Here is a 25,168-nt window from a genome sequence, read left to right as displayed (position 1 = left end):
ACCTTGCAAGGACCCAACCACCTCCGATATGGCTGTCGTAAATTAGCACCAAAACAAAAGCAAACTAATTTGCTTCTTTCAGTCCCCTCCACATGCTTTCTCTCTTTTCTCCTTCTCCAGTTTCCTCAAGAGAAAATCTTGGAAGAGCCATGAGCCTATCTTGGAAGATTTATGAATATGTTAGAATAGCCTGAGCCAACAGTTTTCAAAGTGGTGAAGTGAAAATAAATTAAACTGGCCCTGTAGGCAAGTCGTGCGGAGAGTGATGAATTAGATACTCATTGCTCTGTCGCTCGATGCCTGTCCCTCTTTTCAAGGGAAAAAGCTGCAAACATTATGGGGAAGACAAACAAACATACAAATCAATTAAGTTGTTTTAGATGACAGACTTGTTGAAAAATTGATTTGAAGACTAAAGTATAGAAGTAAACACAGTGTCTTTGGGTACGAGAAAATTGTTTACAGAAGAAAAATCTTTGATGCGAAACATGGAGAGCAAATGTTGGACGATCAACAATAAACATACAAAGGTATTTTTTATCATCTTTCGCTCCGGCCCAGCTCTCTCTCTTGCTCTGTATCTTTCTCTATACACACACAGGGAACATAGTCTGGCCTTTTGGCTGTTTCTCTTTTAAAAAAAAAAAAATACAAACCTGGACACACTACAAAACCTGTATTTATTTGATGATAATTAGAAATCCTGGGCTAACTTGGGCTATACCCCATGACTTCTCGCGTTGGTTGTCTGAGGTATTGAACCACCTCTCGGACAGGCTCTTGTGTTGGACAGGGGCCTTTTTGAAAACATGCGTCCTTTTTGCTCAGAGAGCTGATAACGCTGGATCATTTTCAAGATGGATGGCTGCACACATTTTTTTCACTTCTCTCCAACATGCTGAAACCCTAGTACCTGATGAAATCTTTCCATGTTGACCTGGAGGTCAGCTTTCAATTGGAAGCGGTCAATCAAGACTGAGTTTCCATTTGGGCCAGCATGACCATAAATCTCCTTTTTCCCCCACTCACCCTTGCCAGCTGCAGGCTGCCGTTTCTGCAAGTGCTATCGTTTTCCACTTAGTCTTTTTTCTCTCTCTGACAGACTCTGTTTCATCAATTGATTGGGCGTTTCTTTACTTTATTCTTCCTTTGTATGTAGAAGGGCCCTTGCAGTATTGAAATCTCAGCAGCATGAACTGTTTTAACACATACCTTGTGTAACGCATTACTTAAATAATTGATTATAGTAAGTCAATGTATATGCATCATTTGGGTATTGTGACGTATGCATAAGACTGTTACAGCACAATTAAATGGTCATAATAACTAATAATACTTGAATGTACCATGAGGCCAATATTAAAAATGTGTAATCTATATACCACTAAACACACCATTTACAGCAGACACAAAACCTGTAATACATATGCATTATAATGTATTTATTCTGGGAGGCAGTTAAAATTATTATGTGTCTATGGTGCCAGTAAGATGATATACAGTGTCTTATATTTGACAATTTGAGTATCATGTTACCACAAAAACCTCTTATAAGTTTGAATGTTTAAATAACTAAATAGGAAACCCCACAAGATCTAGCTTGAATAATGTTTGGCTCTCAGTTTTGGGTTACTCTACAACAGTTTGTTTGCGAATCAGTAGATTGTCTCTTTTTAACAAAGCGTAAAGCAAATATATGCTTTACAATACAAGTAGATTAACTTTATTTCTGTATTTAGGGATTTTTGATGTAATTGCTGTGATAAATCTGGGCTTTTGATCTGAGACGTGTGTACAGCACATCTTGACACTTTGAGGGCAGTTGTGTCTTTTATAGCTGAAATGGAAATGTCAGAGCTTGTCATACATCTCTCCTCCTCCTCTCCAGGGTTCTTGTAAAACATGTGATTTCTGCAAGAGCGCGCAAAGGGTGTGTACGCGTGCGCGTACATGAGCGAGTGTGTTTCTGTGTGTGCGCGTACCCACGAAGGTGTAACGCTAGTACGATATCTCACCAGCCCGGGCCCTACTGCTGCTGCTGTGCAGGGACCAATGGCGGCACGTGACGGAACAGCTTGAACAGTGCAACTGAAGAGCGCGAGTAGCCAACAGCAACCACAACTCTAATTACATGCTGAAGCAATATTTTGTACCACACCTATTATCCAGTGTGTTTGAGGGTATCTTGTGAATTCAAGAGAAAGTTTATATATTCCAGGTGCCTGGACTAACCTTTTGAAGGCATCATTCCACAAATAAAATACAACATTGTATTCACTCTACTGTGACCTTACACACAGGGAAAGGGGAAGAAAAGTAATCACTGACTTAGTTTTACTCTGTCCCAACTTGTGTGTCTGTGTCCAGTGTGCAGCACAACTGGCAATATTTCAGCACCATGGAGAGCTCATCTACCTCTCCAGACGGCCCGGCCTCCTCAATACAGCAGTTGCTTCAACATGCAATATCAGCACTTCCCTTTTTTCAAGAGTCAGGAGCAGCAAGCCCTGAATGTCAAGACCATTTTCATATGTAATTTATGCTTTTACCATGATTACTGCACCTGCATCCTTGCTTGCTTTTTGTGTTAACAATATGAATAAGGGGGTTTCTTCAAAGCTAAGACTATATAGAGATATTGTGCGAAACACATTGTGTTCTGCAAGTCTTTCTGTTGCACACAGATACAGCGGGGTGTATCACATATGCATATGAAGGCACTTGTACGTTAATATGTTCTAGGAAATGGGATTTTCTATTTCCCTGTTGTTTTGCTTTTTCAAATATATGCATGCCTAAATATTCAGGTACCGTAAAAATCCAAAACAAGGAAGAAACAAAAATAAACATTCATTGGGCTGCAGTAAGGGAACAAAAGGATAGTTGAGATGAAAATATTGATTAAATACTTGAAAATAATTATCCCACACACAAATGCTTGAATAAGATTGCAATACAAAATTTTTAGTCGACAGTCCTGTTTGACAGCACAAGCTGCTGCCTTCTAGAGTGCTTATAACACTTATGATAATCTACAATAATCTACTCTGCACAGACACAGCAACATATTATCCATTTGAATGCTAAGTACACCTCATTCAGAACTTTAAAAAATGCTAACATATTCTGAGAGCCGAGAATATCTCCAGTGGAACACGTTATTCTCTGTCAGGCCCAACACACACACTGTCAGAGACCTAAAGCGATTTATGCAAAAAAATGAAAAGTGGATAAATAGCTACTTTAGCTGCACCTTTACCTCATAGTTGTGGAAGAGGAGCGCTCATGTGAAATGGGCCAACGCAGCAAATCTTAAAAGTATATGCCCCTGCTGTATTAAGTATCTAGGGATCAGCAGGGCAGACTGGGCAGGTCTGGACTGGGGAGAAACAGGCAATCTTCCAGTTCAGAGGTCTTTGGTTTTGTACCATGGCTGCAACGATAACCTCCAATGGTAATTTAATGCCCCCATTGAAGTAATGCACTTTATTGCACCGGTGGATTAAGTAATGATTATTTTGCGAAATTGCGGCCACACAATGGTCAATTAATCTTTAATGAAACTGTAACTTATGAGGCGGAGCGTGGCATTGCAATAAGCAGGCAACTGCTTGCCAAGGCAGTTACAAGCCTCAGTTGTGGCCTACACTCTCCATCTATCACCATGTAAAAATAGAGCACTCTAGAAAGACACATAATGTAAAGGCAAAGTCACAGTTGCAGAGTCTCCGTTTTTAGCATTCATGGAATGTTTGAGGGCCTATATCCTCCAACGTACGTGAAGAAAATATATCAGCCTCTCATGTATGCAGTGAGATTAACTGCCATTTTGAGGCGCTATTTATTTAGAGCAAGCCAGGCATAGGGGTTGCAGGGAATTATGTGCACTGACAGAGCATGAAGTTGGCGGTTATCAAATGGCTGCACGGGAATTCCAATATGCACCTTTCATTTCATCAGCAGCTCTCTAATGATGGTAAGTGTAACTCCCTCCTCCAATATCTAGTGTTTTCCTCAACAAATACCTGCATCAGAGCCATATGAACTGTAGCTTTATAGTCCAATCATTCTCAGTGTTTTCACGTTACCGCGCTAACACAGCAAAGCTGGGAAAGTCACAAAGATAAATGTTTGTACTCTGATTAGTTTCTCATTTCATTTTTGGCCCGAGGGCTCCAATTCTCTTACTCATACCCCAACGCACTAACAAATGTTGACGGATTTACTTTTATTGCATGACATCACTTCTACACTGGAGTGGGTGGACAAGACATCACATTTCCAATAGTTGAGTACGTGCTCAGTGGGAGAATTTAGAGGGGAGCAGAAGAGGTGAAGAAACAGGAATGAGGAGAGTGATTGATGGAGTGACTGAGAGTCAAAGGATGAGTCAAGGGGCATGGGCATGAGTGTGGCAGGAGTAGGAGTGAGTGTAATGAAGTAAGACAGACGAGATGTGTACGGAGAACCTAGACAGAGTAAGAGGTAGAGAGAGAGATGCACGGGATGAGAAGGGACAGAAACATTGTCTGAAGATTTCCCAGCCCCAACACATTGATATCAAGAAAAGAAAATGTGTGTGTGTTGAAGGTAGGGTTGGGGTTATGAGGTATGGTTAGACAGGAGAGGGAAAGAGGGAGGGCTAAGGCACGCGGTGTTATTGTGCATCCGGCCGCTGGCACCAGCTCTGTCAGTGAGCAGCGTTGATCCGTGAACTTGCCATCTGGATTCTCCCACAAATCACATTAAAGTTTCAAGCCCAGGAATACATCAAGCTAAATGAATATTGGATCCAGGGGGCCGCAGACAGGCCTGATGGAGAAAAAGCCCTGTGCAACCCAACTCTTTTGTGGTCAGACATGATGCAGCCATCCCCTTTACTCCCTCCATCCCTCCATCCCTCCCTCCTTCTGTTCCCTTCATCACTGATGGGCAGTGGTTCTGATGAGGTGCAGAGGAGAAGGGAACTGACTGATATTCAAATAAAGGTAGACATTACAAGGAAAGGCTGTTTATTATAAAGAGCACGGGAGTATTTGCACAGTTGAGAGTGTTATTGTGCAGCATAAATGCATAGGTGAAAATTTTCCTTTGTGGTAGCCTCATACGTGAACTGAAGTAACATCTTTTACAATAAATTGAATTTAGATCATGATTATACACAGATAATTACACAAACACAGTATGTCTGAGTTTTCCTCAAAGGCTGTCACCATGGCAGTGGGCTTTGAAGTTGACCTTCTGGCTTCAGAGCTAAGTCTTGGCACATATTGTATTAAAACCTTCATTTGCTTTTAATTTACCCACAGTTATCGATTTAGCGTATGCTGTGGGAAGGCATTAATTGTCACACGCATAATAAGAAATACCATTTGATTCCATGACAACACCCTGAAAATGATTCATGTGTGCCATGTGTGCTTGCTTTTCCTTTCATTTCAGCACCATTATGTTGATTTTGCATAAATGGATTCCTATTTTCACCTTTGGGTGAAAATAATACATGAGTGGAAAAAATAATGCAATCATTCATCATTCAATAACATGTTATGTTCTGGTTCCTGGTTGCATATTTTCTGCTGGAACACTGTTTGTGCTCAGGTAAACCTATTAAAAAATATTGCCTCGCCATGATGCTGTTTCATACAAGGAAAAAATCTATTTAGTTCTTTTCCAATCCAGTGGCTTGTAGAGCTAGGGATTTATTTTCCCGGGCCGAGACTAAAGAGAAAGCCTGTACTGTTAGCTCTTCAAGCTTCAATTCCATGAGATCCCCTGGGTGAGATACGGGAGGGTCTCTGAGTCTAAAAATTATAAATACCTTGTCATGGGTGAGAGTGAAGAGGTACCTTCAGCTTCAGCCCCAAATTGGCCTCTAGATTACAAATACAGCTATTGCCATTAGTGTATATTTAGCAGAATGCTGCAAAGTGGAGTAAGCGAACCACAAGCGAATACAAATTGTAACACAGTAAAACACATCCACGCATGCAAGAAAATGCTCAAAAAGGGAAACAAGTTCTGTGCTGAATAAACCAACACAGCACAAGAGAGCAGGCATCAATCACTGTTAGCCTATGTGTTGCCACATCATGAGTGAGGCGCCACAGAACAGACAGCTGGAGTTGTGCTTTGAAGCACATCTTTTAGGAAAAACAAATGAGAGCTTATAACACAAAGCGATCTCGGAAGGGCAGTCACCAATTTCACAGCCACTTTTCCCATTCTGGTAACTTTTTCTCATGTATGTTTTTAATATATCTGTAAAGAGATACTGTTTGTGTATGTGTTCTTACTCTAAACACAAGTATACAGTACATTTAATTACAAAATGATTGGAAAATTATTCACCACACTGAGTACTTTTTGGTATACTGCACATTTTTCAGATACATTTTTATCGGATCTTGTTTTGAGCTTTTGTAAAAGTAAAGAAAAAAAGGCAGAGTTTATTGTTTGGTGCACTTTCATGAAATAGCGTTAAAAGCGTGAAGGCTACGAATTTCAGATTTCTTCTGTGTCCAATTGCTTCATTGATACCTGACATGAAAATAATTGAAGAAGGACTGGAATGCATTTTTTCTAAAATTGTTCTTCATATCATATTCTATGAAGAATTTTTAAACGTATTATGCTTGACTAAAACCTTCCATTTATCTCTGTTTTAGGTCTTCAGGTCATTTTTCCAGAATACCTGCAGGAGAAATTTGTCCAGTCAGCTCTGAGCTACATTATGTGCAATGGGGAGGGAGAGTACGTGTGCCGTAACAACCAGTGCATCTGTCAGTGCGCCGAGGAGTATCCGCAATGCAACTGTCCCATCACTGACATCCAGATCATGGAGAGCACCCTGCTGGGGATGTCTGAGTCATGGGCTGCCTCTTATAAAGACTTTGAGAGCTCTGGTAAGACAGAAATCCCTCCAGTTTTTATTTGCCATGATAGTTATGTAAAAAGTCTGTGATATGAGGAGCAATATTGTGCTTAAATTCAAGATGAATAGGTTTTTAAAAAAAAAAAAAAAAAATTCTGATATATGTAGCAATCTTAATTCTGAAGAGTATATTATTAAAAGGCACAGATGGAGAGCTCAGGCAGTTAAATTAATCTCATAGTCTCACAATTTAGTTGTTCATGAAGATCCATAAAAAAAGCATGTTTCATAATTTGACAGCTTAGACCTTTCTTTCTCACTGCCAGATCTACATAATTAATATAAACTAAAGCTTTCTTATGTTCACTGCAGAAAGCAGTGTGCAAATTTCATAGTGCTGCAAAAAGTCAAGATGTGAGTGTCAAGTTGCATGGATGTGCAGACAATGCAACTTTGTAATTCCAACGCCAAAGACAAGGGGGTTCACATCCTGTCTCAGACCAATGGGAAGCATTGATTTCCTTTAACCATCATGGTGAGTGCTTTACATGGGGGAAATAGATCAGTAAGCACTCATTTGGGCCATCTTTGGGATGCACTGACAAAAATAACCTGTTTTGTTATTTAGATTTGGGGATTTGTTGTACATAATGAATTTATAGAAGACATATAATAAGAAAACTTTCATATGTCATATGCTTGAATGTCATGGCAAGTAGTATTCTCTCCTACACAAATTTCTTTGTGTTCATTGAGTGCAAATGCAAAAACAACAGGAGAAGGTAGAATATTGGGAACAGTGAAGAGCACAACTGTGCCTGCCTTTTACATGGCACGGCACCATGTTCTTTTGTATTATTGATGCGATGTACAAGTTCCCCAATAAAAACCTGCCAGAAACAGATAAATATATTTATGTCCCGTAGAAGAAAGTTAATGTGAGTCATCGAGGTCACTGAGTGCAGAACATCTGTGAAGAGGTGCTTGAAAATGAAGTACGCTTAAAGAGGCCAAAAAAGGATTTATATCAATGTATAACTGTTTTGCAGCCTAAAATGCAATTTACACACCCACCAAAAGAAGAAATAAAGAAATTGATAACTCTCTCTGAGTCAGAGGGCCTGTGTGGAACATTTAGCCAAACTTGGAATACTTTGTCTCTGGTTTAAATAAAGGGCAGCACAGTTGCCTCGATTTCTGTACCGGACAGCAGATTCAAAGACCCCAGAATATAATATACTGTACTGTTTAATTCATTGTACGTGACCACAAAAACTTAAAACACGGGCAATGTCCAATAATAATAGATTTAACATGTACTTAATCACTACAGAGAGATATGCTGTAGATTAACCAAACAGGCATTAACTGCTTTTTTGTTTATGGTGCGTGTGTTATGCATGTCTGCAGAGGGAAATTTTTATCAGGAGTTTCATTTTTTTTTCTCACCTTAACCTACTTAGTATCCCTCAGCCTCACTAGGATTACACCAAAATTGGGGGTATGTCAGTAATGTCAAAGCAGCATACAGAATGTTGACAAAATAAGCATTGAAATGAACCCTTGATGCAGAGAAAAAAAAAAAAAAAATCATCTGACACCAGTTCTGATTGGGGCAAGTAACTGCTATTAGTGAAGTAAAATGCTAAGCAAATGAGACACATCCTGTCAAGACACTTCCTCTGCTCATGGTAATTATGTACAGCACCTCCCCCACAAAGACTCCTGTTTCCTCTTGGGAGAAACTTTTGGCCTAGTCAGTTGCCTTTTAAAAGGAAGGAAAACAGGTGATTTGATTTATCCCGACTGATATTACCATCTTTCACTCCCATCTGGGAGTGAGAGATGGTAATATCAGTCGGGATAAATCAAATCACCTGTTTTCCTTCCTTTCAAATGGGAGTCCCATGGGTGGATGTTCTGATGATCCTTTGGAAAATCTACCAGCTAATAAAAGAGTACTAGATAGTTCAGTTGATTTGGTTGCATATCATTTTTTTCTGATTCTGTGGATGTTGCACGCATTTTTTAAAATGTGGCACTTTGTTTGGCACAATTATGGCATAAATCTCAATGGCGAATATATGGGGTATTTATAAGACCTGGGAAAATTAGGTACGATGAAACATTGGTGATTATATGTCTGAGAGCCAACAAATTGAAATCTAATGGCACAAGGGGTAAAGTTGCTTTACCCTATGAGACCTGTACTCTTTAGATAAGGTGTGCTGGGTTATTTGTGATAAGAGTCATTCAAGGACACTATGTGGAATCTGTGGAATCTATGTCAAGGAAGGGATCCTTGATTGCTTTGATGCTTGTGTGAAAGCACTTGGCAACTATTGACCTTGGCATGGAGGAGTGATTTTATAATGGATTTCTTTGGTAAGGGAATCATCAGGAATAATTCTGAATATTGGGTGCTGAAGACACCCAGCTTTTCTAGGGAAAAGGCGAGGGCGGTAACTGACACCTCTGAAAACTGGGTGGAGGAATATGGCAGGTTCAAAACAGGGGAGGAGAAGGAATCTGACTTCTTTGAAGAAAAGAAGGAAGGGAGCGCTGACATGCCTGGAAGGAGAGTGGAGGGAAATTCTGACATTTCTCGGCTGCGGCTGAAAAAGAGCTCTCAGCTCTGTGGTTAATGCTGTTAAACTGTCTTGGAGAGGTCTGTGGGAGGGTTCTGGCATACTGTACAGGTCTTTGGATGTCTTGAATATGTGGATCTGGGTGTGAAGACGCTTCGCATTCTCTCCAAGAATATTTGTGTTATCGTTTCCTCCACAACAAATACTGTTTAGCCCTGGGGGTTTATACAGTAGGTGTATTACTATTAGTCATAAGTGTATAGCTGTGCATCACCTAAGCTATGAGCGTATAGAGACAAAATTTGGACCCAGAGTAGAGACCGTTATGTTGATATCAGGCTCATTTGAGTTGTCTTAAATTTGACCGCTGACATTGCTACGGAGACATTTTAGACATTGAAATGCTTATTCTATTATTTCTAATGATGTGCTTAAATTTATCTTCAGAGATAATAAAGAGCTACTCTAAGTCATGACTCATTTAATTAGCGCACATAATAAAAGATTTCTTGTCCTTGTGTATTTGCCATTGGAGTTTTAGTAGCATCTACATCCGCATTGTTACTAAAAATTGGAGCTGATGGCGAAAAAAAAAAAAAGGGTCAGGGAGCGGGGCCCACGGGTTGTCTCGGGATGAGACAAGCAAGTATTATCAGAGGCAGCGAGATGAACACAAGGAAAATCATCACCACTGCAGAGAACAAATTTGTTGCTCTTCCATAAGTGTGTGGGAGCACAGACTAACAGGGTGTTTACTGCACTGAGGGTCTCATTTCTCTTCAAAAATCCTTACAGCAGAAGCAACCCAAAAAAGTAAACCACAGACACTCAACAACATATTATACAACAGCAACCTTTGATGAAGATGAGTCAGAAGTCTGGGAGCTCACTGACCATAGCCACATTTGAAAATATATACAAATATAGGCTTGGTTCTCTAGTTTCTAGAGAAGGGGCATAGAGTACCTCTGAAACGATCCATTTGCAGTAAACCACAGGTAAAACTTTTAATTTGGGATGAATTGCTGAATTTTGAGGGATTATCGCATTTGCTCATGACAACAATTTTAAGTGCCTACTATATAAACTGAAAACATTAACGCACATGAAAGCACCTTCCTTTGCAATAATTGTCTTATAACGGTGTCTCGTCTGTATGCCCAAATGTTTAGACACTTCTATATAAGACTACCAAGTTTTAATTAATTTTACAGTAACAGTTTATTTAGTGATTGATCAGATCAAAACAGTAGTCAGCTAGATTATACAGTAATAACACACATGAAAGTTACAATAAAAAGTACTCAAATGTTTCCAAACATATCAGTTAATGAAGGTTTATTCTGCTCTGTTAAAATGCCTCAACTACAGTATTGTTAGTGTCTACCAAATTTAAAACAGATTAGTATAATTGCATTGCTTTTTATTACAGTAAACAGTAATTTTAGATGACAGTATTCAGTCTTCTGAGAAATACAACAGATTCAAGAGAGTTTTGTCACTCACCAGTCTGAGTCCTGCAAACAGTCTGCTGCTTGTTGCTTGTTTGTAATTCCACACAGGATGCTTAGCTAGATTATTGTTGAAAAAGTAAATGAATAAACCCACTCACGTTTTACTCACTTAGCATTTGTTTTAAACACACCCATGGGTACACATGTAAGATATTTTTTACATGTAATATCATTTTTTATTTCCCTATCTCAGTTAAACAACTTCCAACCAGTGTAACTTACCTCCCTGGTCAAGTCTTGCTTAAAAACTGATTTTATTATTCTGATTATATTTACTGAGAAGTACAATACAAAAATATTCATGTGCTGTTACATTCTCAAATGGAAGAAGGCTCCTTGATCACCCCTTCTCCCTAACTCAGCAGCTTCCAAGCATTCAAGTAAAATAATTCCACACTTGTACTCATCTTTCATTTCTTTCCGTCACACGACCACATTTTCCTCCCACTCCTTGTATTTCTGTTTTGCAACTGCTCTCTCACTGTATCTCTCTATGTTATATAGATGAGTTCAAGTCCTTCCTGAAGAGGCTGCCTTCCACTCACTTCCTTCCCATCAGCAGTGTGCATCTCCTGTGGGGCAGTGACTGGGACCTGCAGGCCCGCTACAGGCTCCTCCAGAGTTCCCTGGAGATTCAGCGGCTCAAGATCCACCGCACCGCCCGCAAGCTCTTTGGCCTCAGCATCCGCTGTCACCACAACCCCAACCACCAGATGCCTAGGGAGAGGTAGGTAGAAATATGACCTCCACACCCTGACGGAAATTAGATGGGGATTTACTGAGCAATACAAACCAAAGGTGCTTTTTTTTGGTGGATATATTTTTGGATATTTGCTTTTCCAAGTGCTGGAAAAGCAAATGTGAAAATGCATCACACAGAGGAGTGATATCTTTCAGGGAAATGTCTTCTCTGAGATGATGTAGGGGCTTTATATTGATTGTTACTTCTTGAAGCTTGCACAGTAAGGATGTCATCCATTATATATTTCAACTTATGGTTCTGTTGTGTCTGTCCATCAAATCAACTTAGTGCCGAGGCTTGCACATGCCCAAAGCACTCTTGCTCACTCTTGTATTTCACATTGCAGTCTGAAAAGAAAATGTAGCTTTGGGAGTTTTCTTGATAGGTCATTGCACACATCTGTCACCACCGACTGCAGCTGCAGCTTAAGAGCCTTGCTGCAGATGTACCATGGTGTCAGCACTGCCTGAAATGCCACAAATTTCCCCATCCACTCTAGCAAATATCAGAAAACACTATGCAAAATATGTAAAGTTCCCAGCTGCCACATGAAACACCCCTAAAACCATACCATGTAAGGGGATGCCACCATATAAATGGAATCAGAACCCGTAAAATATTCATTTAAGTGGTCTGAGAATGAGCAGTTGACAATTGTCACTGACAGAAAAGGAGGAGCACACCCACATTTGTGCGTGAGAGCTGGTAGAGGTTGGTTCTGAAGTGTTATCAAAGAGCCGCAGTATGCGCTTCCTCTTCCATGGAGTACACATCAAGGGCGCCTGATGGCACTGGAAATAAGAGCAGCATGTTTATTTGCTTGCTTGTGTGAGGCAGCTTTGCATCAGATGGAGGACTTATTTGTTTTCATCACCTCTGTCTGCATGTAAGTACGTTCTGTATACATGCATGAGAAAGGCATAAGTGGTCTATAGCTCACACAGGGGTTCTAAAAAAATGTTTCTACTACTTTATAAACTGTTATTTTTTCATAGGAGTATAAATTGTACAGAATATAATTTTGTTTAATACCATCCCAAGACTCATCAACCCCCGGTTATGTCTTATGTTAATTTGTCGTGAAAACCAATGATAATTTGTTCAATATTTAACAGTATTCTTAGAGTTACAATGTTAAATGTTGTGTTTGTCACTCATTTGTGAGTCTGCCCAATGCGTGTCATCAGTCAGTTATGCATACATCACTCATCAACACAGGACGCCAACCCTCACTTCTCCTCTCCTCCTCAACCTATAACAGCTGATCAAAGGATGAGGGAACTGAAGCAAAGCTGAAGGCCCATAAAGCATCAGCCCAAGTGTTTTCAAGGTGTGTGCCAACCACCTCAGGGAGGCCTTCCAGCACATCTTGAGCCTGTCACTGAGACTGCCGAGTGTACTGATGATGATGTGAAAAACATCTTGCCTGGCCCCAGTGGCCAAAAATGGGCACACCAGGGTTCTAAATGACAGCAGACCAGATCCCTTGTGAGAGACCATTTGGATCCCCTCCAGTTCATACATCAGGCCCACAATGGGAAGGATGACGTTGTCATCCACCTGCTACTCTGTGCATACTCCCGCTTGGAGATTCACTGTGAGAATCATGTTCATTGACTTCTCCAGTGGTTTTAACACCATCCAGGCTCCGCTACTGGGGGAAATCCTCTAAACTATGTATGTGAAAGCCCCAGTGGTCACATGGATCACGGCTTACATCACTGACATCACACAGTTTTTAACATTACACACCTCTGTGTCCGATCATCAAGTGGGAAACAAAATGGTTCCTAAGAGTCTGTACTGTCTTGCTTGCTTTAACCTTGACATTTTAGACTTTAGGTAGCGTTCAGAATCATGCTGTCTTCAGAGGTTCCCTGAAAACTCTGTGATAGTGCAGTACATCTGTTAAGGGGTGGAGGGAGAAATACACTGGTGTGACAAGGGGGGCAAAGGTAACCAAGATAAGAGAGATCATGGAGTACTGATGGTGATTAAATCATCCTCCAGATTTATTAATGCCAATAAGAAAACTGTAGTATCAGTTTTTGGACTGCAAATACCTATATGAGATACAAGGAGGGGACACTAGAACTTGATACTTTCTAAGAAGGCGGAAACTTTCTAAGAGGGCTGTGGCTGTGCCATGATGCTGCAGGTGGCTAACGGAGTCCTTTGCAATGTTCTGGAAAGGCAATACGAAGAAAGAGAAAAAGAAAAGCTTTTGCTTAAGCTTTGTTGCCTAGGCAATCTAGTTAAGAAAACTACTTCAGTCATGGAGGTGAGGTTGGACTCACAAGTAAATGTTTGTTTGTGAGTTATTTCATTTGAGTCAACTACTAGCTACCTAATAAACCATGTTTATCTTGCACACAGGTATAATTATGAATGTGAGTAAATGTGCATTATATGTATAACTAATTTAAAAATAGTTACCAACTGAGGTACTGCAATATGCATTCAGGGATAATGCATTCTCAATAGAGTTTGAGTGTAGTTTCATTTTATTTTTTAGATGCAGCCATAACAGGGCATCCATATTATGGAAATCCTACTATTACATTTTAATTTAATTAAATTATGGATGCAAAATTTAACAACGGGAAGTTGCTTATTACTGAGTGCAAGTATTGTGATGTAAACTCGTGTTATCAAGTTAATCTTATCCAAAAAAGATTTTAAGTTTTAAATCACGTTGCCATTTCACCATTGCATATTAAATAAGGTCAGTCAACAAACATATTTACATCAGCTAATGAAAGACAGGCGCCAGATGCATTGTTGGCTTTCCATAATTACAATTGCATATCACCTTACAGTTTTTCTAGGTTTACTTCACCACAAGGCATCCATTCATTACGAGCATCGTAAATTCACGGCAATAACTGCGTGGAAACTTTATAGCTGAATTATACTGGATTTGCTATTGCAGCTTGCTTCAAGTAGAATGAACATAGCAGTTTGTCTTTGGTTTAGATGATTAATAATGACAGATATGAAGTAGCATCACTCCCAGCCAAATCATTTGCATCCAGGCTATGCATTGGCTTCAATTATTCATGTTCAAAGTCAGGGATATTTACAAATATGAATGTACCCTCCGCATGATGAATTACTTTGCCCTAATTTACACTGATTTTGACAGGACACTTATGTCTATAATTATTTTTACTTTTTTTTTTTTTTTTTACAGCTTTTACTTATATATATCCTGACCAAATATTTCTATTTAGTCTTGTACAATAAATATCATATCACATGGAATCATCTAGGGTATGGGTCTATCTCACATTATTGTTAATACCATTTTTAAATTTGCGTGCCCAATCCGTCGGTCTTTCTTTTTCTGTTTTCTTCCAGCGGCAGCCTCTATTCTCCTCTCTGATGTTCTCTTTCCCTCTTTTCTTGTCCTTGCTCCTAAATAGGAATGAGCTATGAGAGCTGTTTGATACCCCATTACAAACACAGAGTGTGCTCGAATTTATGAAAACAAACAGCGTCCATTCCAGTGTATTTTCATTTAATTTACTATGGCAAATCTAAGACAAGCCATTGCTTTATATGGAAACAAATAACGCAAAAATAAAACTAGCTGCCTGGTGCACTCAAATAGCTTACCAAAGGAGGTAGTTATTTGATAGAATATATTCAGGTTTTCAGACTGGTATTTCAACAGTTATTGCAAATAAATTCAAAGGAAGGATCATTATGACTGGCCCCGTGTCGAATGCAATAATGAATAGCCAATAAAAAAACTAACGGGAACAGTTTTATATTTAAGGCACCTGTGAAACCAATCTTTTTCCCATGCTATTTTCAGTGAGGAAAAGGTTATTTAAAAAAAAAAAAACATTTGACAAGTGTGTATTCTAAAATATCCTTAATAATTAGACATCCAGTGTGTCATGTGCATGTGACACACTGGATGTGTTATGGTTGACCAGATCATTTGTAATATTTGCAAGTTACATAGTGTAAAATTAATATGCAAGTTTGATCTCTTATATTAAAATCCACTTATATATAAAGATACACAATGCGTTAGTTTTCAAATCTGTGCAGCTCACAGTTTTCAATAAACACTCACAAACACATGGTTAAGTTCCTTCAAAGGTTTGTTACTCAGAAGTAGGGATGTACTGGTATCAAATTTTCATGGTATGATTATTATGTAATGGCGTAATCAAGTAATCACAGTATAATGGTATCATTATTATAATCATAAACTTTCCTGAAGTACAACAATTAGAGGTATAGAAAAAATACTAACGACAATGACTGCCTTACATTTTTATAAAACCTAACAAATTCATTGGACACTATCAATTGGATCAAACAAAACCATACTGGTTGACAGTTGACTATAAATTACTTCAAATGCACAATATTGTCTGTGTCTATTAGATTTTATTTACAATGAACCCGTTCATGTTTTCATACTGTCATAACCTGGCCCGTGGGCCATGACAAAACCGAATGGACATGCAAATGTCAGCAAATTAAATTATTTAGAAAAGAAAATGAAATAAATAGTTTGGAATGTGAGGTGTATGAGTCAGTTACATCAGTGGTGTAAATGTGAATCAGTCTGAACAATGTAGTGAGAGGTGTTGTAAGGTGTAGAAAAAAAACCAAAGGGCCAAACAAAACAGAAAGAGGTTGCAGGCAGGGCTGAGGCCAGAGCCACGCTGAAGGTTACGCCTTTTATAACACTGGGCCCAGGTGCTCCAGATCTGACTGGGCCTCGCAATCAAGCTCCTCTGACACCTACGAAAGGAACACACACACACACACACACACACACACACACACACACACACACACACACACACACACACACACACACACACACACACACACACACACACACAGCAATGCATGCATGAACACACACATGGGCATGGGCCAGCACAATATGCATTCTGATTTCCTTTGGTTGTCAATAGCTGTAAAAGAATCAAAAAGTCAAATGCATATATTTTGCCAACATAGGCTGCTGAAGCTCACCTGTGAGGAAGAATATAATGTGCGCAACCTCAAAACAGTGAGTTTCCTTTTTGCCAGTTATGTAAAATGGATGCTCGCTCTCTCACTGAATATTACGACTCAGCACCCATAAGCTAACTTGGCAGGTCAACTAGCTAATGTAAGCATATCAAGTAATCACAAGAGTAGCTAGAGCTCAGAGCTCAGAGCTAGACATACATGGAGGATGGTTCGCTTGCCCTGCTGTAGCTGCTCTGCCTCTGTTGTGGCCAATCGAAATAAAACTGCAAAAGAACGCAGGAGCGCTGTGGTGTGTTCACAATGCCCCCTGAAAATAGCAATAATCACAGTAATAACGTTAACAGATATTGTTGGCTGTGTCACTACTCGAATGTTTCACCACAGTATATCCTGTAGCAAACCCAGTATACTGGCACATCTCTACTTGGTTGCTCCTTTTATATTCACGCTGGAATAGACAGGAAACACAGGCTGGAGGAAGCCAACATGATACGTCCAACTCTCTGAAGACACTGTGGACCAAACTGCAACATTGCAACGGAAAGTGATATAAAATCACAACTACGATGCTTGCACCAGGAGATTTCCTCTCTCAGGAAGAGCCAAAAGCAGATATCAGCACAGTAGTGCACATAAGTAAACAAGCTCAAGAAATAGCAGCTCCACACAAGGTATATACCAAGTCTGCGATAGTGAACTAGATAACAGCGTTGAAAAGATCACATGGACCTACTGCAAGAGTACAAGAAAATACAATACAAAATAATGCACATCAGGAAAACTTTAGGCAAAGAGAAAGTCTGAGGATAGTTTATATTTAAGGGTTTCCAATGATCATGCTTTTGGCATGAGACAGAGGCTTACAAGCTCTGTCTCAGTCTGCAATGTCATGTTGCAAACAAATATCATGTCCAACAAAAACCAAAGTATACAGCCAAGACAAGGGACTTTCTATCAGATAAAACCACTGCAGAGCAGGTTAAATGCCATATTGACAATACAAATGTACAGACAAAAAATTCACTCAAAGGACACTCAAAGCATGCGCTCATAGACATAATATCTTACACAACACTTTTAATCAAGAAACTGCACACAAAATATTAAAATTAGGTCAGCACTATTCGGTTTCCCCAACGCAAGATTTAATGTAAAGTGAAATTTTCCTCTCTAGACCAAATGCAATCTCTCTCTTGTCCATGGACACAACTAACCTTGTGACTCATGCAAAACATCAATTCTGCCATTGAGAGAGTTGGCAAAAGTCAAGCATACTAAATTGAAGAGATGGCTGCAGCCAGATCAGAGAAATTACACTTCATCTATAGGAGAGGAATAACACATTTAAATCCTCTTATATAAAGATATGTTCCTCAGAATCTATCAAGAATTGATTTTTTTCCTTTTCTGATGTTCAATACATCAAAAGGAGTTCCTGGAAAAACCTATCACTGTACATTAAATTATCCAGGCTGCACATAATATGCAGCACTAAGTATCATTCTCAAACTTCGGTGATTAAATCTCTTTTATTCTACTTGCTGTAATTAATGTGGCACTTGATATTGTGGTGTTACACCAACTATTAATCATGCAAGTATCTCCCTGATACAGTAAATGTGTTTAGACCCAGAATTGTACAGACAAATGAGCTTACTGGATGCTGATATTGGTTTACCCGTGGAGGATATTATATATTTATCATATATATATATATATATATATACTCTATGTATATACTCTATGTATACACCATTCGGCCAAAACATTAAAACTGGTAACTGGTTGGTTTTAATGTTGTGGCTCATTGGTGTTTGTGTGTGTCTGTGTGTATATACACACACACACACACACACACACACACACACACACACACACACACACACACACACATAATATGTATACTCACTGTGCACTTATCTTTGTCTGAGACTTTCCTCCTGTAAAAAACAAAGCAGAGGAATTCATGTGACATGGTATAGAGTGACAAAGTCTACATTAGGAGGAGGTTGGGGTGAATGAGTTGACAAAACACAGGACTTTGACACAGGAGACCATTGTTTGCTTCCCATTTGAAAACAATAGTCATCATTGTTTGTTTTAACCATGATCATTCCACAACCTTAACTGCATGTTTATTGTAGTGACTATGACAACGAAGGTCCTCTAACTTGAAGTACATACTTATTTTAACCCAAACCCTGATCTTTTCCTAAACTGAACAAAGCCGTTTTGTTTTGTTTTTTTTGTCTAAACCTAACCAAGTAGTTGTGCCAAAGCATAACCAAGCCATGACCATTCGATAAGCTTAAACAGGTGTTTATTATTGCAACCATGGCAACGAGGGTCTGGTACGCCTCCCGCCATAGCGGTGTTATTTCGGGAGACATTCCTATGGGTTGTATGGTAGGGACAAACAACCTGTGTGGTCAGTCATTTTGGAGGTCTTCTTGTGTCCTTGTCAAAGTATTTGATTTTCTCCTACATATATTGTCTTAATGGAATTACTCTATGCCCACCATCATTCTTCAGTATAGTTTAATAGGATCAGTTCTAGTCACTTTGCCCTGCTGCTTTAACAGATAGGATTGTCCCCTTTCCCCTCTCCTATCAGTGCTTACCGTTGAGCTACGTGCAATCTTAGTTTGTGCAATATCCCTCCAGAAAAAACTACGGAGTCTCAGCTTATGCTGATACTTATTGTTATATATTCCAAACCCTTCCAAAGCTTTTTATCCTGTAGGGAAATATAAGTATTTAAAGACTTAACCTCTCAAAGAGTGCATAATTTAAATTCTGCAGCTTTAGAGCATTGATTCACTTTAGTGATTTTAAACCATTTCAGATTGTTAAATTTCAGATTAACTATTATCAAAAATCTCTGATTTATACAGCGCTAAATTGCGAAAGGTAGGTGAAACACTAGATCTACATTTGGTTACTTTGTCTGTAGAAAGTTGAATATTTATTAAAACAACTGAATTGTTTGTCCAGAAAGCTAAATCTTCAAAGATTTAAAATAGTAATCAAAGAACCCTTCTGGCCTGCCAAAGAAGAGATACTATTCAGAGTAGAGAAGCTATTGTTGTTATTTTTTCTGTGCACTTATTTGGACTCCCTGCAACTACTGCTGTAACATAGGCAGTATAAACAATTTCAAACAAAACACTTGAGAAAAAAGGTAAGAAGAAGAAAGTTTGAGGACTATGGATGAAAAAATACAGGAATCAAGAAATATCAGAGTTGACAATAACAGACTGCCCTGGATTACAGCCATTAAGTGACCACTGAATGTCTTGACATTATGAATTGTAAATGGGATTTGTGTGGGGGAATAAAGGAAAATTTCAAGTTGATCATGTAATGTCACAAGAGGTCACCAGGGCAGGCTAGTGTGGGGCAGTGCAATATAACTGAAAAAACACGCACAAAATAGAAGGTTCAAAAGAAGTTAAAGTTTGATTCTCTAGTAAACTGGTTATTCACTGGTTATTAACAGGTAACTAAGGTACTTTCTTCAATCAAACTGAAAGTCAAACATCCAAGTCAAAACATCCCAGAGGAGAAGAGGCTTCTTTAAACATTCAACAGAGTTGCAAATGTTCCTCAACATAAAATGATAGTTTTCCCTTGTTTAACTGGGTCTTCTTACAGTTCAGCAGTTCTTAGATATTAACTTTCCTGAATGTCTGTGGTCTCGTCAAAGTCCGTTCTCCTAGCTCCTTCCTTTGCTCTCTCTTCCCTCAAGTTCCCAAGTCATGCTTCAATTGGTTGGCTTAAGCACCCACACCTGTCGGAGTGGTGACGCATTTTGGGAGATGAAGCGTGTGCACCGGCAGCCATTTTGTGATGTGGCAACCAATTCTGTATGGGAATGTCGCACCCCTTTACTAGATATCCCCTTGTGATGCCACAATATTTCAGTGTTGAAAATATTGAAAATGTAGACCTTGAAAGCCTAAATATTTGGAAGACGATTTGATAGTATGGGATCATGGAAATTATAGCACTACCTCACTTTATCCCATCCTTTGTATGAAGCCAAAGTTATCAGGATCAAACAATGTGCTTCCATTGTCCTCTATAGATGATCTGTTCTGGGCTCATTTTGGGTATATCTTGGGGGCTCCCTGCTGAGATTATAATGTCATCCATCATAGTTAATGCTTAGGTTCATTAACATGTCAAGCTAACCTTGACTAGCCCTCTTCTCTGAACAATCAGAATTGATAATTCACCTCCTATAGTCAGAAAAGAAGTTCCAGTACTGTCAAGATGACAAGAAAAGATGCCTTAGGGGAAATAAAGAGACAAGATGAGAATAGCAAGTAATGCTCTCCACTTGAGTGAAATAACACAACTCCTCCCTCTTGAGGGGAAGACATTATCCTATTCCGTATCCTGACTAGATGTTTTTCATATATACATCCCTACCACCATTTACCAAAGTATTTCATTGATTTTTCACATTTTTAATATCTTTTTATGCCTTTCCGCCATAGGTGTCCATTCATTTATATGGTTTAGTCCACCTGCTAACACTTTCAGCTTATTTTTCATAGGTACATTGCAGTAATTCACCCCACATAACTTCATGGTGGTTTTTATTTTTGTCAGTTACTGTATGCTACTGCACCTGTGAGTGGTATGGCAGTGCATTTACTCAAAATTAAAAGACAATTCAACACAATTAAAACCAAAAATGATGTCCACAGTGATAGATTTGTCACAGCAGGTTGATCGTCACATTGTCATAGGGATGAATGAAAACCAAAGGTCTTCTGGGAAAAAAAATGCAGAAAAACACCGCAGTATGCTATGGAAAATTTTTTCATCAGTAATGTATTCCATACACAATTTGTAGCAAATTGGCTAAAAATGGTTCTCATGGTAATTTCAACTTCGAGAAGTAATTGTAAAATTAGGTGTTTAACTTTCCATCAGACTGCTGTTAATGCTTCTATCCCATATTTTTCTTTTTAGGTCTGTGATGCAATGGCTCAACAGGGTTCAGTCCTTCCTCTACTGCAATGAGAACGGGTTCTGGGGGACCTTCCTGGAGAGCCAAAGGACATGCGTGTGCCACACAGGTGTCACCCTGTGCCAGCGACCCATCCCTTGTGTCATAGGTGGCAACAACAGCTGTGCCATGTGCAGCCTGGCCAACATCTCACAATGTGGCTCCTGCAACAAAGGCTACAAGTTGTACCGTGGTCGCTGTGAGCCACAGAATGTGGACTCAGAACGTAGTGAGCAGTTCATCAGCTTTGAAACCGATCTGGACTTTCAGGACCTGGAACTCAAATACCTGTTACAGAAAATGGATTCACGACTATACATTCACACTACTTTCATCAGTAATGAGATCCGCCTAGAGACATTCTTTGACCCTCGATGGCGTAAGCGCATGTCCTTAACTCTCAAAAGTAACAAAAACCGGATGGACTATCTCCACATGATAATTGGTCTATCAATGAAGATCTGCCAGATGCGAAACAGCAGTATTGACCCTATGTTCTTTGTTTACGTCAACCCATTCAGTGGTAGTCACTCAGAAGGCTGGAGCATGCCCTTTGGTGAACATGGTTACCCACGCTGGGAAAAAGTACGACTGCAGAACTCCCAGTGCTTCAACTGGACTCTTCTGCTGGGCAACCGGTGGAAGACCTTCTTTGAGACTGTGCACATCTACCTGCGTAGCCGTGCTAAGATCCCAACTGGCCTACGCAATGACACAGGACAGGGTCCAGTGGATCTTGCAGACCCTAACAAGCGCCAGATCTACATAAAAATATCTGATATCCAAGTGTTCGGCTACAGCCTGCGCTTTAATGCCGACCTGCTCCGTAGTGCTGTGCAGCAGGTTAACCAGTCGTACACACAAGGAACTCAGTTCTACTCATCCTCATCTGTTATGCTCCTGCTACTTGACATTAGGGATCGGATTAACCGCCTAGCCCCTCCATCTGCACCTGGCAAACCCCAGCTGGACCTCTTCTCTTGTATGCTAAAGCATAGGCTCAAGCTCAACAACAGCGAGATGATTCGAGTAAATCATGCCTTGGACATGTACAGCACAGAGATCCTAAAACAATCAGATCACCTGACTGCTAAACTCTGTTGAACATAATAACGTTAACGTAAGGACAGCAAACTAAACACAAACACCCAACAAATGAACTATAAGGGGATATTAATCTTAATTTTGTTTTCTCTTTTTCATTTTTGGACCTTTTCTGCCTTTTGATGTAATATTAACTTTGTAAGCATAATTCTTAAAGAGAAAAAGGAAAAAGGCAGTGATGAAAAGCATTTCAGGCAGATAAAGAAGATTAATGGACCCATTATAAAGACTGTATCATATTTGTCCCAGCATGTCTGTCATTCCCTAAAAGAATTTAAAAGAGAGAGAGGAAAAAAAAGAAATATTAAATCTATGTACTGGTGAAAAAGAGGCCTTGATTTTACTCTGAGGGATCAAAGGTTATATCTGAAACTGCCATTCTTTACTGAGATAAAAAAAAAAAAAACATTTTTAAAGGAATAATGACATAACACAAGGGCAGACAGATATCCTTTTATTTCAGCTAATGTGCAAAATATTTCAGACATAATGGACAGTTTAATATTAAAGATGTTTATACATTGTAAGGATTAAATAGCCCTAGTGAGTAAGTAGTCAACACATTACTTATAGACTCTTTATTACATTTCAAACCCACAGTGAATCTGCATTGCTCTTTGTGAGTTATGAGGCACTCTGTCATTGTTCTGACACATAAGGCACACAGCAGGGCAGTAATGGATAGTCATGTCAAATAACAAAAGCCAGCTGTTTATATATACATATATATGTGGGTGAATGTGTGTGTACTTGAGTGTGCGCGTGTGCAAGTCTGTGCATACCTTTTTTTGGCTTGATGCTTATTGCTGTTCGTTAATTGAATGTGTCATTTGAGATTGACTCCAGTCTAAGCTGAATCTTGCATTTGGAGCGCTTCTTCCCGTGTTTGAAATTCAAGCGGTGTTTTTCACAAGGCAGTACCTCCTGGTGCGTGAGTGCAATATTGTGGTCTGAAGATTTAACAATCAATGCTATTTTGTACAGCTTTGCAAAATGTACATGTTGTGACTGCTGATTTGTGGAGCTTTTCAGCACCAAGAGCAAAATGTAACCATTCATCGTTCAGGCACATTTGCAAGACAACTTAAAGCCATACACTTCCCTGAGGTAGATATAAGTAAGACATAAAGTTCATCCGTGTTTCACTTAGTACTTCATAACACCGAAAAAAAATGTTCCATTTGTCAGTTTTTTTTTAATTCTCTCAGTTGATTTCAGACAAGAGCACAGCAAAAAGGCTAATGACAAGAGGCGGCATATTATGTTGTATAAGAATTGTGTTGAAAGCCATTGAACTTTGATATTGTGTCACAGGGAAAAAAAAGAAGAAGAAATTGTTATATTAAGGCTTAAAATACATTTTTGGCAGTGATTAATCTGTAAGCTTTTATGCCCACATGTAAAAATGTCTGTTTTTCTTTCCAGATATGAAATTTAACAATTTTTTGCATGTTGCTGGAAACATCATCGGACGTGCAACATTGTTTAACGCTCTCAACCATCAAACTTAAATATGAAACACTACCTATGTATTTTTGGTCACACTTTATTTGGGTAATCCAATGCTGAAACATTGTTATTACTAGTGACTTTTTGTAGGCCAGTCCATTATTTGCATGTTTGTTAACAACAAGAAAGGCAAGGTCCCCCATGATGTACAGCCTAGCTGTTCTGGCCATACGTGGGTCGAACTTAAAAAAGAGGCGACATTATATATCGTGTCACCCAAACTCTCGAAAAACCTTCACCCCAGTGTAAAAGCTGCCACCCCAGTTGCAAGCTTTTAGAATAACATCTAAAAACGCAAACCTTTCCAGTTTTTCATCTTTTTTTTTATGTCTCTTAGTCTCTTGATGTAGCTATCGTTTGGTTGCCTGGTAGTCTTTGACTAATTTTGTGTACTTTCAAGTAATTGTTGTTCTTTTACATTGTGATAAGATTACTTGTGGGGTTAAATGTAAGCAGAAGTATGTAATACATCTGGGGACAACCATGGTGGGTTGTGAGGTAAATGTGGGTGGGAACAACAATGAAACTGGAAACAATTCAACAACTCTTGAATACAGTGTTCAAAGTCAGGGCAATGATTGACGCAACAAATTGCAGTGGCCTTGGAACAAAAACTTAGGGATGTACAGTGGCTTAATAAAGTATTCAGACCCATTAACTTTTATGTTTATTTTGTTGTAATTTAATTTTAAATGTATAAAATTTCCATTTTGCCCATCAATCTATATCCAATAACCCATGATGGCAAAGACCAAATATGTTTTTAGAATTGTTTGTAAATGTATTAAAAATCAAAAACTGAAACCTCTC

At 39.1% G+C, this 25,168-nt stretch overlaps 1 protein-coding gene across 1 annotated transcript in view; it reads left to right on the top strand.

The window, feature by feature from the left end:
• Positions 1-23,570, top strand: part of brinp1 (bone morphogenetic protein/retinoic acid inducible neural-specific 1) — a 137,210-nt gene extending 113,640 nt beyond the window's left edge. Inside the window, exons 6-8 of the mRNA XM_040157712.1 lie at positions 6,669-6,905; positions 11,481-11,703; positions 21,709-23,570. Of these exons, the coding sequence (XP_040013646.1) occupies positions 6,669-6,905; positions 11,481-11,703; positions 21,709-22,849 (1,601 nt within the window). The 3' untranslated portion in view covers positions 22,850-23,570. The remainder of the gene's footprint in view (positions 1-6,668; positions 6,906-11,480; positions 11,704-21,708) is intronic.
• Positions 23,571-25,168: the final 1,598 nt, after the last annotated feature.

This window comes from Xiphias gladius, chromosome 20 (assembly GCF_016859285.1).
Source record: "Xiphias gladius isolate SHS-SW01 ecotype Sanya breed wild chromosome 20, ASM1685928v1, whole genome shotgun sequence".
In the NCBI taxonomy this organism is placed as follows: domain Eukaryota; kingdom Metazoa; phylum Chordata; class Actinopteri; order Istiophoriformes; family Xiphiidae; genus Xiphias; species Xiphias gladius.
Note: the sequence above shows the minus strand (reverse complement) of the source record. Positions and strands in the feature narration are given on the sequence as shown.